The sequence below is a fragment of the Seriola aureovittata genome, chromosome 22 (assembly GCF_021018895.1).
Source record: "Seriola aureovittata isolate HTS-2021-v1 ecotype China chromosome 22, ASM2101889v1, whole genome shotgun sequence".
In the NCBI taxonomy this organism is placed as follows: Eukaryota; Metazoa; Chordata; class Actinopteri; order Carangiformes; family Carangidae; genus Seriola; species Seriola aureovittata.
The window spans coordinates 6,110,387-6,126,539 of NC_079385.1; the positions used below are offsets into that span (position 1 = coordinate 6,110,387).

Sequence of the window (16,153 nt, forward strand, 5' to 3'; positions counted from 1 at the left end):
GGGGGACAAAATACACACCTCTTGTTTTGTGCAAAAATGCATAAAAAGTGAATTATATTGTTAATCTGGGAACCTTGCAGCTATAATATAATATAATATAATATAATATGATATGATATGATATGATATAATATTTTTGACATTTCTGTAATGGATAGTCTATTATATCAACTTTTTGACAATGTATCCACAGGAAGAGGGGGTGTGAGGGTGACAGGGCGAGAGAGAGAGAGAGAAAGAGAGAGAGAGAGAGAGAGAGAGAGAGAGAGAGAGAGGCTGTGGTCGGTGCGGCGTGTGCATCAGCAGCAGCAGCAGCTTGCCTAAGCAGACGGCGGCCCGCGCCTCCCGGTCGCATCTACCGTTTTCCTCCCTTCATTTCCATTCTTCGTCTCTTCCCCTTTTTTCGCGCACCCCTTTCTACCCTGCAGACGGTTCGGAGAGATGTCCGCCAGACCCGGCTTTTACCGGCAGGAGCTTAACAAGACTGTGTGGGAGGTTCCGGAACGATACCAGAACCTGACGCCGGTGGGCTCAGGAGCCTACGGATCTGTGTGGTGAGTGTTTGTATGTGTGTGTGTGTGTGTGTGTTTGTGTGTGCGCGCAGGGCGGGTGTCGGGGCGAGGCTGCACAGCCATAACATTTACCGAACACTGGTGATGATGCACCAGCATAGCGACGCGTACATGTCTGCTGGTGCCAGGATGAAGCTGCCTGTGGGAAGTGATTATGGGGTTTTATTGTTGTCATTGTTGTTATTACCGGCGTATTATCATTACCCCATTGCCTCTGCAGCTACAGGCTCAATATTGAGGGAAAAGCAGAATATGATAGGAATATTTCTTTTATATTAATAATTTAATATGCAAGATGAGTCAGATTTCTTTATACTTGCTGTTGTCAGACACACAGAAGGACAGAACAGGTCTGTGGGACTTGTTTTTAACCACAAGCTCAGTGTCTGCTGCTCATGGATGGCAGGAAATGAAAGAATGAGACAGTGTCAGTACAGGAATTTCCCAAATACTCCTCACCCACCCCCCCACCCCCCGCCTCATACATACACAGCCCCTCCACACACACACACAAACACACACACAGTCTCTGTACTGCTTTAAATATGAGGAGCAACTCTGCAGAGGTTAGTCTAGTGGGACCCGAAAGATGCACGCCACATCTGGAGGGGGAAAACCACAGCTGCTCTCAGTTGATAACATAATGCAAGTCTGACACCTTGGAGCCCGCAGTAGGTGAATGAATGCATCATCTTGTAGCATATTCCTGAATCCTGGCATATACCTGAACACCCACCCTCCTGTCTGTATGGATGCAGACATAGTCAACCTACAACATGTAATTGCTTTAATTTTGGACCAATCCATATCAGCTGGTGGGATACCGTTGCCATGGCAACGTGCTATGGTGATAACCGCCTCCGAGACTCGATATTAATTAAGTTGTTCATAGCAGGCTGATGGCTACCTAAGGAAATGTAGAGAGAATGGTTTGTTTTTTCAAATGACTGATCCCAGAGGAATAATCACAGTTTCAAGACATGAATTAGATATTAAGGCTGCTTTATGCAACCTTGCATGTTGGCACCTTCATAAAGGCAGTGAGAATTAAATGCAAAGCCAGACGCAGCCAGAAAATCTTTCACAAAGAATTGATTGATGCTGGCAGCTAGGCCAATCACTGGATCATGTACAGAAACTCCCAAAAGTTGGTAAAGAACTATTTACACAAAGCTTTGTAGCTATAAATATAAGATATATAAAGAATCTATTTGCAATGACATTATCTTGCAGGTGAAATGGCACCTTCCTGAGAACTGCTTTAAAGCTGATCCATTCATATCTGCACATTTGCACATTCCAGACAACAATGAGAACTATCTAAAATTTGGGCCAGCTTTGCAAGGCTGTAAGTCCCCAAATCCTGCGACAGGGAGTCCAAATGTTGAGATGTTTTGTACCAAAAAGGGATGATAAAGGAAGAAGATTTAAAGTTAGTGAGTCCAAATTTCTCCAGATGGAGCACTCACTCATTTTCTGTTTGGGCTTTCTCTGTGGAAGTGTAGAAGTGTCCATAACTGACAGTTTTCGTTTGAGCTACTGAGCTTAATTTACTGCATCTTATTCTGACTTTGTAAGAACTTTTTGTTACATAAGTGTGGGAGTGTGGCAGAGGAAAATAAAACACAAGCGTTAACATGGGTGTCCAGAATGAGAATCAAATATTAACCTCAGCAGCCAAGTTCCTTTCAAGTCAGATGTTAATTAAGACACTTTTAAGACACTGAATTAGCAGCAGATGGGATGTGTTTCTCTGTTGGAGCTCAACTTGATGATTCAGGCTCTCACATGAGTATTTTGTGCATAAACATCTAGCATATACTGCAGCTTTAATGCTCTGCTCAGAATAGCACAAGAGCAAAACATTCAGAGAGGTGGATCAGAATCATGACTTTGCTTTCAGCTGATTCAAGGTTATATGGACATGGGAGTTTCTGTAGCACAGTACTGCTGAGGTTAAAGTTTGATTCTCATGTAGAACACCCATGCTGCAAATGCATGTATAGTATTTTCAATGCCTCCATTCAGTGGTACAGATTGTCGAAACAATCTGCCCTAAGCAATGTGGCATTCACAGTTGTGCCTCTGATAATTGGTGTAATGGGAAACTCACTGCCAAAGTCTTTCTGATCATAGTAATACAATTCTCATGTGTATCTATTTCCCTGAAAGGCACTTTCTGGAACTTCTCTGGTTTCACAATAGGATCATGAATAGGACTATACCGAGCATGAAGACAAGGCAAGAGTTGTGGAGTCTCTTTATTCCCCCTTTTATGATAAATTAGTGTTTAGTGTCATATACAACTAAACAGTGATCAATATAAGAGCTTTTCATTTGTGACCCATTAACCCTTCATCAACTCCACCGCTCATGTTCTACATCTGATTTTAAAGTTGATGTTAATTATATAAAACTAAAAAGTAAAATCACTTGGACTGGCAGAAACAGGATGTTTCAATCATTTATTTATTACTTTTAGCTAGCTATTTAAACAATTTATTTCTTAATTTTAGCTAACTATTTAAACCATTTATTTATTACTTTAAGCTAACTAAACCCCATTTATTTATTTATTATTACTTAATTTATTTTCATTTATATGTATATAACTGTTTATTCATAAATTTAAGATACGTGCAACATCTCTGCTTGCTAGCTTACTAGTTCTCATGCACTCTCAGTTGCAAAACATGTTGTTCACGTGTTACAGCTGACTCAGTACATGGATATGTTTTTTAAAAATTCAATTGTAATTTCTATTTTTTCAAACGAATTAAGCTGGTTTATGTTGTTTGGAAGATTTCAGGATTAGCAGGTGTTTTCCTCCTCCTGTCTGTTATAGTTCTCAAGGCATCATATCTGCTATAATGCCTAGAGCCTAGTGAAATGCCTCAAGTTACTGCAACACTTTTTTGAATTAAACACACACACACAAAGACCTTCCTCCACACACCACCCAGCACTGCCCTGCATTGTTTAATGTTGATCTCAAGCCATTGTCAGTGACTTTCTCATGGCAAGACTTGGTCAGTAAATGGCTGGGGGATGGGAGTTGAGAGTATGACATCTGTATGTGTGGTTTCTTGATTGGGGGGGGTGTTAGTCTCATATAGTCTATTTCTTGAGATATGCAGTAAAACAGCTCTCATCATTTATCTCAAATGGCTGCTTGTTCTCTTGGCCAACCCTCTTGAGACTGCGAGCCTGAGGTCAAGTATCCAACAAGCTCGTATAATCCATTATAGCTAGACATGAAGAAGTTATACCCCAGTCACCCTTGGGAGAAGGAGAACTGAAACACACAGAAACAGAGTCTAGAAAGAAAACAGTGCACTAGGCTAGTGAGGAATGACTATTGAGATTTTACAGCATTACAACACAAGAGAGAGAAGCATCATAAATACAAAGCTTATTTAATAATTTAACATGCAGTGCCGCTTGAATTTTGATAAGTCATGAGGCAAAAAGTTTGGCAGACTGAACACTGTCAGCTCCCTTTGTGTAATCCAGACTCATTGTCTTCTCAGCTTCCTAGTCTCTTTTCTGCTTATGTTTCTTGAGACATAAACTGGGCCAATATTGGACCAATCGAGACTGAACATCAGCAGAGAATATGCATTAAGCTGATCAAGGCTGCTTTCATCTCATGTCTGCATATGTAACATCTGCTCTGTAATCGAGAAATTTGGCACAAAGCCTCTCATTTGGGTAACTATGAATAAAACATGACCGCTTCATATTCTCCTGTCAAAAGGGTTGTGTCGCTGCTTGTCAGATTTTTGATTGGAAATTTGATACAAGCACAAAACGAGACTGGGGTTCCGATTTGTTGCTGATCGTGATTGGATAGATGACTGATCATTTCACATCAGTGCACTTGAAGAGACACAGATGCATGTGGGCTATGATGTTATTGTTAATGTACCTAAAAACAGCGGTGGATTATCAGTGCACTTGAATCATCTCACATTAGATATTACTTACCCCTCCCCTCCACATGCTTGAAACCGGAGGTGCATTAGGAGTCGGAATATTAAAAAAAATCGTGAGACAATAAAGGAGGAGAAAAAATCAATGAAATCAATGCCTTGCTCGGCTGTGTGTGCTGAGAGTGGTGCAGTCAGACCCGTGTATGGAAGATGGCAGGGAGGAAGGTATGTGAGCGAGGCGGTGAGGCCTGGTTGATGTCAGGGACGGAGGAGACTGGCTGCTGTCCTGGCTAGAGCCCGGTGGGGACATCCGGGCAGGCAGCAGGTGATGTCAAGCCGCAGAGCCACACGGATGCGCTCAACTGGCAAGAGTGTAGTTTACTCAAGCATGTAAGCATTACAGGTCATCATGAAATGATACAGTAATATTTACAGTGAGTTTCATACTGTGGAAAAATACAGGAGACATGCATCATTTGGTGGGTACTCACACTGTCTCACGGCGACCACACAGTATACTGTACCTGCCGTTTTTGCATCAGTTATTAAGCTGCTAGGGGCCCCAGGGGAATAAATGTGTCATGGGCCCCTCATATTACTTAAAAAAAAACCCTAACAGTCAGTTATACAACAATAATATGTAGTATTACAATAACACAAATGTGTGCTAATGGTTATAGCCCGATATGTTAGCCCTCATGAGTCAACATGCGGAACATTTGAAACTGTTTCTGTATCCTTACGTTCACTTCTGTGGGGTCCCTGCTATAAAGGCGATTTCCCGCCTTTACCTCCCCCCTTTCGCTGTTGTCCTCCATGGGAGACATCATGATCATCCAGGTTTTAGCCTTTCTGTTCAATTTCATTCAACAGTTCAATTGCTAGCTTAAACGTATTGTGTAGTACGCTAACATATTGTGTCAGGCAAGTTTTCTGTGTTTTAATGTATTAACTACACCTTTTGTACTCCATGGAGAGTGGCTAAGTTACATGATCACAGTTGACTGGAGGTTAACTGGTTACACATGTCTATACGCTAAATATTAAGATACAGGAGACGGTTAGCTTAGGTTAAGGGGTTGGGTAGGTCTAAACCTTTTGTTTTTGTAGGGATCAGACAGACGAGATATAATTTGTGATCTTGAGAGGTTCTGCTTCTGTTTCCTCCTGTTTCCAGTCTTTATGCCTTTTTTTATGCTGCTAAGCTTCAGATAGCGGATGAATGTTGAACTATTCCTTTGTGGCTTTGTGAAGGACAGAAATTTACACCATGAATCAATTTTGTCGGCTGTCAAAGATTTTGCCATACAGTTAAAATGTATCTGTCCTTTTAATATCTTTGATTGGCTTAGAGGTTAATGTTGCATTGGTGCAGTGGTTAGCATGTCGCCTCACAGCAAGAAACTCCTGTGTCTGAACCTGCCGCCTGGCTGAGGCCTTTCTCTTAGGAGTTTACATGTTTTCCTCATTCCTGTGTGGGTTTTCTCTGGGTGCTCCGGCTTCCTCCCACAATCCAAACAATCCAAAGACATGCAGTTAATTGCCAACTCTAAATTGCCTGTAGGTGTGAATGTCTCTATACTATATCAGCCCTCCCCCCCCCCATTATCCTAAGGGATAACTGGTATGGCTAATGAATGAATGTTGTTTATTTACCAGATAAGCCCGAAGATCTTCCTCTATGCTTATTTTATCCATAAATGTTTCTAAATTCAAAATAAATTGAACATTTTTATTATGTCATTATATATATACACTATATATAGAGAGAGATATTGCAATATAAAATTTCCTACACTGTAAGATAAGATTTTAGCCATATCGCCTACTGCTCGTCCAAAATATCATGTAGCTCCCTAATCGTGCCATATTTGCTTTACTTTTCATGCAGCCATTGCTGGTTTTTTTTCAAAACGTTTACATCGGTCTCCTTTACAGTGGCTTGGAGGCTTCTTCATTGGGCTATATAGAACTGATAGTGAGAAATCCATTGCAGAACAGGCAGTTATCACAGCGACAATACAATAAAATATAGTATAGAGAGTATAGACATTAATTTTTTTACTCACTGTAAAAAAAAAAAAAAAAAATTATATTGCACACCGCAAAAGGATTTTCCCTTAAAGTGATCAGAATTCACGAATATAAACTAATGGTCACATTACACAATACAGTGAATCATTTCTAAACCTACAGTATAAACCTTTCACTGTTCACACTTTACCCTATTTTAAATGTCCACTTGTTTCACTTCTTGCTTCTTGCTCTGTTTCTGCTTTACTCAACAGCATTGCTCATTTTTCCTTCCTGTTTGTCTGTTCCGCTCTCTGATGGCTGTATTATTATTAGTGCATGTGTTGAAAAGCTGGCAAGGCTGAAAAGAAATTGGCACCACAAAGGCAGTGGCATCATCATCAGCAGCAGCAGCAGCAGCAGCAGCAGCAGGGCTCAGCATTCGATATATGGAATGATATTTACATTTCAAAAGTGGGAGGTGGTATGAACTGCCACAATTATACAATATCTTACATCCTCACTTCCCTTGTTCCACCACATCCTCTATCACTGTCCCTCTCGCCGCTGTCCTGTCTGTCTGTCTCTCTTTCCACTCTCAGACATTTATCACAAATATGTAGACATACTCTCAGCTGAAGTTTGAAGGAATCTTTTTGGGAGAGATGCTTATTCGCTGTCTTGCTGAGGGTTAGATAAGAAGATTGATACCACTCCAGCAGCCAATTAGCTTGGCTTAGAATAAAGACTGGAAACAGTTGCAAACAGCTAGCTTACATCTATCCAAAAGCACCAAAGTCCACCTACCAGCACCTCCGTAGTTCACCAATTAACACGTTGTACCTCATTTGAAGTACAGGAAATAATTTACCTTACCATAATGACTGGAAACCTAGCTCTGTCCAAAAGTAACAATGTCTTAGGAAGTCACTGTACCTACCCAAGCTATTGTCCCGCAGGTAAAGAGTAGTCTATTTTTAGACTTTGTTTTTTGTACTGACTGAGTCAGACCAGCTATTTCCACCTGTCTTCAGTCTGTATGGTAAGCTGAGCCAACCATCTTCTCATTGTATCTTAATGTCGAGTGCACAGATATGAGAGTGGTATCAGTCCTGTTGTCTAACTCACAGCAAATAAGCATTGAAAATGTTGAATTATTGGTTTAAAATGTAATTTTGGTATCATATGTTGCCCACATCCAACAAAAGCAATAGGGTTTAAATGAAAAAAAAACCTCAAATTTGCAAAGTCATGTCAATTGATGTACATACAGACACGTTTTTAATATTTACCTCTCTCTGTTTTCTCTTTCCAGTTCGGCGTATGATGTGGTCTCAAGGCAGAAGGTTGCCGTGAAGAAACTGTCCCGGCCTTTTCAGTCTCTGATCCACAGCCGCCGCTCGTACCGGGAACTCAGGCTGCTCAAGCACATGAAACATGAGAATGTTAGTGCTCCTTATAGAAATACCCAGAGACAGGCAAACACACAAACAGCCCTCTGCACGTTTCCACTCCATTACTGATCTGCTTTACTTTTCTTTGTTTCTGTCTCTGCAGGTAATAGGGCTGCTGGACGTCTTCACACCTGCTGCAACATTAGAAGACTTCAATGAGCTGTACGTTCTTTAAACCCTTGATGTTTACTGCAAGATTCACAGCTGTCCAACTTACACCAAAAATGCAATGACTCTGTTATTAAAGGGCATGGTGACGGAGATGATCCTGGGGATTATAGTCTTGTAGAATTGTCTGACGGTTGCCAGGGCAGCATCAACATGCTCTCCTCTAACTGGAGCTCCCCTAACCCCACCCCCTGTTCACCCTACATACATTTTGCCCTTTTCCAGCTACCTGGTGACTAACCTGATGGGTGCAGACCTCAATAACATCGTCAAATTTCAGAGGTTGTCAGACGAGCACGTGCAGTTCTTAATTTACCAGCTCCTCCGCGGCCTCAAGGTAATTTATTCCACCATGATACACCTGCTATATGCCACACTAAATGCAGCATAGTATACAGCATGTGTTAGTATGCAGATACTACACCAGTGGTTCCCAATTGTTTCCTCTCAGAAGTACCCCCTTATTAACCCCATCAAGTACCAAATGTTTTAATTTGAACTGATTTTTAACTGGATGTTATTTAACTGTACTCATTACATATTGATTATTATGTCAAAATATTTCTTTTTCATACAATTTAACTGTCAATGTTTAGGTCATTTTGGTCAAGTTTGCCTTGGTGCTACTAACTTGAAGTGGCAGAAGTTTGAAATTTAAATTATTTAGCCATAACTTTTTTGCTAACTATCTGAATATTTATCTATTATTAACTAAAATATTTTAATTACTAAAAAATACTTGCACTATTTATTCATTACTTTTAGCTAAGTAGCATATTTAACCGCTTAGCCATTATTTTTAGCTAACTATTTCAACTATTTATTGGACTTCTCTGCTCGCTTGCTAACTAGCTTTTATGCACGCTCAGTCTGAATAATGTTCAGGTTCTACAGCTGACTTGATATGTTAGAAAGCAATGGCAGTGTGCACAGCTCCAAATCCTGGGCACTGTATCAAGTGCACGATCGTGGCTGAGTCAACAAGACAAGCCGTCATCAGTGTTAAACTGAGGCTGGCTTATAGCTGAAATATTAAATAATAAGACTATTTAACTTTGTTGGCATTTTCTTTATCATGTTGACTTTATATGTTCATTCTATTTTTTTTTTTTATCGTAATTTATCAGCTACATTTTTCCTCGTCTCCTGGGGAACAGGAACTCCTGGTTAGAAATCACTGTAGTATAAACTGCTTGATTCACTGATGTGAATGCAGTCTGTCAGCAGTCTGTCTGTCAGAACTTGGACACCATAGTCTGTGTTGCAGAAATACTCGAATTTTACAGTGTATTGAAATTGACATTATGCTATTCTTTGTGAATTGTATCCTGTGTTTCCCTGCTGACACTGAATCAGTCTGGCAGCGCTGGCTGTCTGTTCGGCCTTGCCGGTTACCATGGGATAGATAAAAGCAGTCTTCCCTTCGGCAGGGGCTAATATGGTGAACTGCACTGTTGACCCATGTCTCCCTTTATGTCCCCCACCCCATCCTCCTGCCCCACCCCACTGCCTGCCGAACAGTACATCCATTCAGCGGGATTGATCCACCGAGTGAGTGCCTTCCCTTTGCTCTTCTTGCCATTTTGACCACCATGTCTGAGAGATTGTTGCAGCACTTTCCTGATTCAAAATGGAAAATAAACCTCTTTTTCTTGACCTCTAAACAGACAGCTTTCCCCCTCGTATTTCCTCTATTAATTGTGGTTTTGCAGTTTTGTATTCATATCCATCCCTCTCTCTGCAGGTACATCTTTATTCTAATCATGCTTCTCTCCTCCTTTGTCTGCTTCACTATCTTTTCCAGGACCTCAAGCCGAGTAATGTGGCGGTAAATGAGGACTGCGAGCTGAGGGTAAGACTGACCTTCAGTTTAAACCTGCAAATCCTTCACAGTATGAACCCCATACCTTAGATAAACTATACCTGTTCTCCAGATCCTTGACTTTGGATTGGCCAGACAGACAGATGACGAGATGACAGGGTATGTGGCGACTCGCTGGTATCGAGCGCCGGAGATCATGCTGAACTGGATGCACTACAATCAGAACGGTACGATGCCATCAAACTATAGACATTTTCAATCTATTTTTTTTTTGCAAGCTCATTAAATGTTATTAAACCTCTGGTCTTTCTGTTTCCAGTTGATATTTGGTCAGTGGGATGCATTATGGGAGAGCTTCTGAAGGGAAAAGTCCTTTTTCCTGGCTCTGATTGTATCCTTAATCAGCATGGCGTGAGTCCACCGCAATTTGCAGCTTGCAACCTTCCATTACCTCTTTAAAGTGCCGTGTGGATGCAGACTTCTTGTGGATTTGCATTACAATCCCAGGCCTTTCTGAAGGGGAGGTGCGTCAGCAGCGAGAAGCTGGGAATGAATAGGGTCGATCACAAAGGGCTGAATTATCTAGGTTGTTGTATTCGGTGTCTAAAACGAATTTGATTTACTGATCTTTGTATGTTGTGGTGCTTGTGCTGTCTAGAGAAGACGAGCTGACTTTCTGCTGTGTTCAGCAAGTAGAGTTTCTGTTTTAGTTTATTTCCTGTGTGACAAGATAATATGAGTCAAATCCTGCAGGTTGAAGACTTTTCACAAAAATCTTGATGGCCCTTGACCCCTCCTTCTCTGAGATATTGACCAGCTGAAGAGAATCATGGAGGTGGTTGGGACTCCGACACCTGACTTGTTAAAGAAGATCTGCTCTGAACATGTAAGAGAGGGAAGACCAAATAGAGGGATGATTGGGAACAGTAACTTCAGTGACACTACAATTACCTCCACTGATGAAAGCAACCTGTTCTAATTCATCAATCATTCCGTTGACAATGACATTGGCTGTTTAATCGTCAATATGTGTGAGAGTTGGGGTGATTGATCACTGACTGTTTGACACCAAATGATCCACATTGTCACATGCCACGAGTTGAAAGCTTGTCTCTATTTGCAGGCACAGAAGTACATCCAGTCTCTGCCCTTCATGCCTCAGCAGGACCTGGAAAAGATCTTTAGAGGAGCAAATCCACTAGGTGGGTGCTGCTCTGCAGATTTGATTACCATACTCTTAAATTCAATTGCAAGCCTTGTTACAGAGGCTGTTAAAGCTCAAGTTGCTTTCTCTCTGTATTGTGAATGAGAAATTCACTTATACAGGTTTGGTCCTTTGGTCCTTTAAACTCATCTCTAACCATTTCCCAGCCCTCTTTCACAAGTCTGTCTGTGTCTGTCTCTCTATTAGCCGTTGATCTATTGAAGCGTATGCTGGTTCTGGACTGCGATGGGAGGATCTCGGCCAGCGAGGCTCTGTCACACCCTTACTTCTCACAGTACCACGATCCAGATGACGAGCCAGAGGCCCCGCCTTACGATCAAACACTGGAGAGCAAAGACCGAACTCTAGAGGAATGGAAAGGTATAGCTTTGATTTGAAAGTAACACAATATATGGTCTAAAACCTACAGTGGCCATGAAAGCTCAATGCACTACAGATTAAGAAAACACATGCAAATACACAAAGCAAATTCAGAAAACATCTTCAACAATTTGACAACACGTGCTGCAAATACTCATATGACAACGGAAATGTCTCCAGGGGACAAGTGATGAACCCGGTTGAGACGCACCTGTTGTTCAATGCTTTGTGACCTTTCAAGTTAAAAGCATCGAGTAATAAATGCGCATACATCCATGCAAGTGTGTGTGAGTGTGTGTCCCAGCCTGGGTACATCACTTTTTTGTGTCCCCTGGAAACACTTCCATTGTGTTGAATTTGCAGCTTGTTTGTGTAATTGGTTGTGTTTTGTCTATTTGCATGTGTTTTCTTCGCTTGCAATGTGTTGACTATAGTCCCAGGAAGAAGACAAAATTAAAAACATGACATGATTGTAGCATATCAATGGCACTTTCAAATGTCCAGCCAATGTCTTCCTCCTGTTTAATGCTCTCGCTTCCTTTTACGAACAGTTGTAGTGGGGCAGTTTTTGATTTGCAGAAGAAAAAGTTGCACAAACTGATGCAACAGATTTAAAGCGAACATTATGCAATGATGAGTTTAAGCTTGCATGGGTGTTGCAAGAATGCTGACTGCAACACCAAAGTGATGTGGATTTTGACATATTGCCATTTACAACATCATTAATATGATAATGCTTCAGTTCATCAGTGAATTTTATGGCTTGTGAAATGCCCCAGAGATGACAGTCACTGTGGATAATTCTGCATTGTTTGCATCTTAATTCTGACTAGTATATATAGACTAGTATACCTAGCTGAACACGCACAAATATAATAGCGCTGGATAAAGCTTGCACCAGAAATATACCTCGATTTTCACAGTTAATTACCTCATGTTTTGACAATAAAATGTCAAGATAGTGCTTTTTTTTTACTGCTTCAACCCCTAACACATATAATTCTCTCACATGCATTTGCACAGAGTTGGTTTTCGAAGAGGTGAACAGCTTCAAAGAATCCGGCAGCAAGACCGATAGCCTTCAGGTGGAGCAGTAAGACTCCCTCTGCTCTACCTACACCTGGAAAAGGACCGCGAACTCAGTGAGTGGGAGAAGGACTGTGGCCAGGAAACGCTGCATTGCCCCTGCTTCAGTGTGACTGTGTTCGATTACCTGTCATGAGTGTGTTTGAGCAGCAGGGTAGGACGGTCTCCACAGGATCAGATGCGCACATTACAATTTACAGGGAGCATTTTAGATTAAGATAGAAGGATCTCTCCAGTGCAGAAAGTTGCTTCCTCTTATGTTTCCACTCGGCAAGGGTAAAAATGAAGAACTCAACTACGTCAGGCATCACAGGACGTGAGGACTCATATGAGGGAGTAACTTTAAGGAACTGAACTGTGTTAACAGACTGATAGAAGGGTATCGAAGGAAGAAAAAACGTACACTAGGATTTCCAAAGCTACAGCAGGAAAACCATCTGGTCCCTCATCATGACAAATCCCATGAGCAGTCACTGCTTACATATAATGGAATTCATGTTTAAAGGCTTGCAGCAATGCCACGTCATGTCACAGAACAGCTTTAGCCTGCATACTACTGCATGATTTTTGTGCATTTTATTATTACAGCATATTACTGGTACTGTACTATAACCATTAAGACTGCTTATTGCACCTGCCACACTGGTATTAAACCGGTCTGAGGGTCAGAGAGAGGCATTACCAGGAACGTGACCAACTTTCAACCTAGCTATCCTTTCCGCGCAGTAAAAAATATATTACAAAAGCAAACAAAAAAACTGCTCTTCTTTCTCAGATGAAAACCATCCGTCTCCTGTTTACAGAATAGTAAACACCAACTGTGCTATTAATTAGCAAGGTAATAGATATATGCCAAAGCTGGAAGAAAATGACCGTGCTGCAGGTCTGTGTTTACAGTGAGACCTCACTTCTCATATACAGTTTCCGCTGATGGCTGATTTCTGATCACCTGTTGGCTTCGGCGCCACGCCATCAGGTTTCCATAGTTCTCTGCTGTGTCTTATGCAGCCATGGTTTGTGTTTACAATAATTAAGATTACAGGCATTTTGTAAACTGTTAGAAACAGTTTCCACAATGTGTGTAACAGCACTGGACCTGTAGCTCCGTCCAAACAATGACTGGTCAAACACTGCGACTGATGATTCGCATTAAGCAGCCATATTTGGCTGTTGGTGGCAACCAGTGAGCTCACCAGTGATCTGTCATGTTTCTGCAGCTTCTTTTCAGTTTTCAGTTCGAAATGCCTGAGTATTATAAAGGAATCTATCCAGATTGTACACATTCATTAGTGACCACAGTATTCAAGCATTGGGATGTTTACCTCATGCGTGAGTATTTCAATGTTGCTGCAGTTCTTTGCTTAGTGCAACATTATTTTGCCCACAATCATATCGGGAACAGGTGACATTTGTATAAGTAGCATGAGCTCAATGCTATACAGATTATTACAACAAATTGCTGATTTCCTCACTGACATTGTGTCATTCAACTTGCAGCAGACTGGAGTTTTAGTTCCATAAACTTTTTTGTTGAGGTAGAAATAATCTGGTTGTGTTAAACGACACTGCACAGAGCCAAAAGACCAAATGTTTTATGACTAAATAGTGAACGTCTGAAAATGTCAAGGGGTAAAGAGGAGTTCTTTGAATAAGAATGGAAAAAAAATACAGTCTGGCATGAGTCTTATCATGCATCTTTAGTGTAGTGTGTAGTGTGTAGTTAACATCTGATCATGTTCAAATCTATTTAAGATCACACATTAGAAATATCTACCCATTTATAAAAGACCAGTTCCTCAAACCACTTTCAATGTGGAGCTTTTTGTGATGCCAAATTAATGCATCAAACTGCATACTTAAACTGTCAGCTGCTGATAAGAATAGTACGAAAATACTACCTAAAGTGTGGATGATAGAAAATGTCTTTTGAGGTTTAAGTAGATGCAGATATGAGATGAACAAATGGAGTGGTCATTAACCGATGCAAGTAGACATTGTAGGAGATAAAAGTGTTATAAATCATAAACAGATATAAATCCAATTTATATTTGGCTGCCCCAGATGTATTCTAAACATAATCTGTGTACTATGTTGATACAAGTTGGATATGGATGTTTTCTAGGTTTGTTTTTTATCCTAAATGACCTCTAATGTCAAGGAGCAGCAGAAGTAGCCCTTACGTTAGCAAGCCTAGTAAGCTAGGTTGAATTAAATTTTTAATACTAATGTACTTGTATAACAACAGTGTGGAGTACCATGGTTGGCACTCAAGCTTGAGGTTCACTTTGCTGCAGATATGAGATGAACAACAGACTAATAAGTCAATTTAATGGAATTTCACAAATACCAGTCAGATACCAGGGCAGTGCTAAAAAGCTCAGACAGCTCATGAATAATTCTTTATATGACTGCTCCAGACACACCCTTAATCTGTATACTGCTGTAAAGCAGTGTTCAAGGTTAACTGATCTTGTAATGAAAAGTAGCAACACTGGTAGCTGTTTAGGTTAGCTAAATAGCTAGCTAGCTCCGATTTTAACCTAGTTAGTTGAAATTAGTTGTATGTGTGGGTATATAGTTTGGTGTGTTCAAAGTCTGTGCTGTCTGAATTCAAGTTGGGTACTAATGGCAGGTGTAAACAGGGTTAATTATTTAGGTTAGTTTGCCTAACTGACCTTTTAATGCCAAGTAGCAGCACAAACAGCTCTATTTAATGTGTATTTTGGTTTGTCACTCTATCGTCGTGGATGGAAAACTGTTTGACTCAGTGAAATTAGATTATTTCTACCTCAAAGAAACATTAGTACAACTAAACATCAATTTACCATTTTGAAATAATTTTTACAAAATACAAGAAAGGAAACATAATCTGAACTATTTTTTTCTGTAATGGTTCACAATGGAGTGGTACATGTAGCCTTTTGTGCAAGTTTGTCCATTAACACTGGATGCAAAATGTCAAAGTGTGTTAGAGCTCTGAATGTTAAAGTGTTACTTGCTTATGTGGATGTTGTACACGTGGTGTGGATTTGAATATCAAACTGCAAACCGAATGTATATGTATACTGTATGTATGTATGTTTCCAGTTAAAGGTGTCTTTTGAATACATGGTGGCATGTGATTCCGCTGTAGCCACGAGTTACAAATCACTAAGCTGAATGACAGCTCTTGATTTTCAAATGATTCAGATGATTTTTGCATTCATCATCAACGGGTAACATGACTTGGCAAGTCTTGGCTTCAACAGAATAAACACCATCATTTCTGTTTGTCAGTATGTTTTTTTGTCACACATGTTCTCTGTAGCATTCAGTCATTCTTTTATGCACTGTATATAGTCGAAGGTATGTGGACAGTTTTTTGAGGTCCCTTGGTTTCAGTTAAAGGTCACAAATTGTATAAAGGTAGATGTCCATGTCTTCTTTGATTATAGATCAGGTCTAGGTTCTATATTAATACTGTGAAAGTATCAAACGGCTCAGTCCACAGAGACATGCACACAACCTGTATTCAGAAACTG

At 40.5% G+C, this 16,153-nt stretch overlaps 1 protein-coding gene across 1 annotated transcript; it reads left to right on the forward strand.

Moving 5' to 3' along the window:
* The first annotated feature begins 286 nt into the window (after positions 1-286).
* mapk11 (mitogen-activated protein kinase 11) lies at positions 287-15,902 on the forward strand. Its single transcript, XM_056367967.1, has 12 exons — positions 287-554; positions 7,833-7,962; positions 8,075-8,133; positions 8,365-8,476; positions 9,661-9,690; positions 9,944-9,991; positions 10,074-10,188; positions 10,281-10,352; positions 10,768-10,847; positions 11,085-11,163; positions 11,373-11,546; positions 12,570-15,902. The coding sequence occupies exons 1-12, from the start codon at positions 442-444 to the stop codon at positions 12,641-12,643; spliced, it is 1,086 nt and encodes a 361-aa protein (XP_056223942.1). The 5' UTR covers positions 287-441; the 3' UTR covers positions 12,644-15,902.
* The last annotated feature ends 251 nt before the right edge of the window (positions 15,903-16,153 follow it).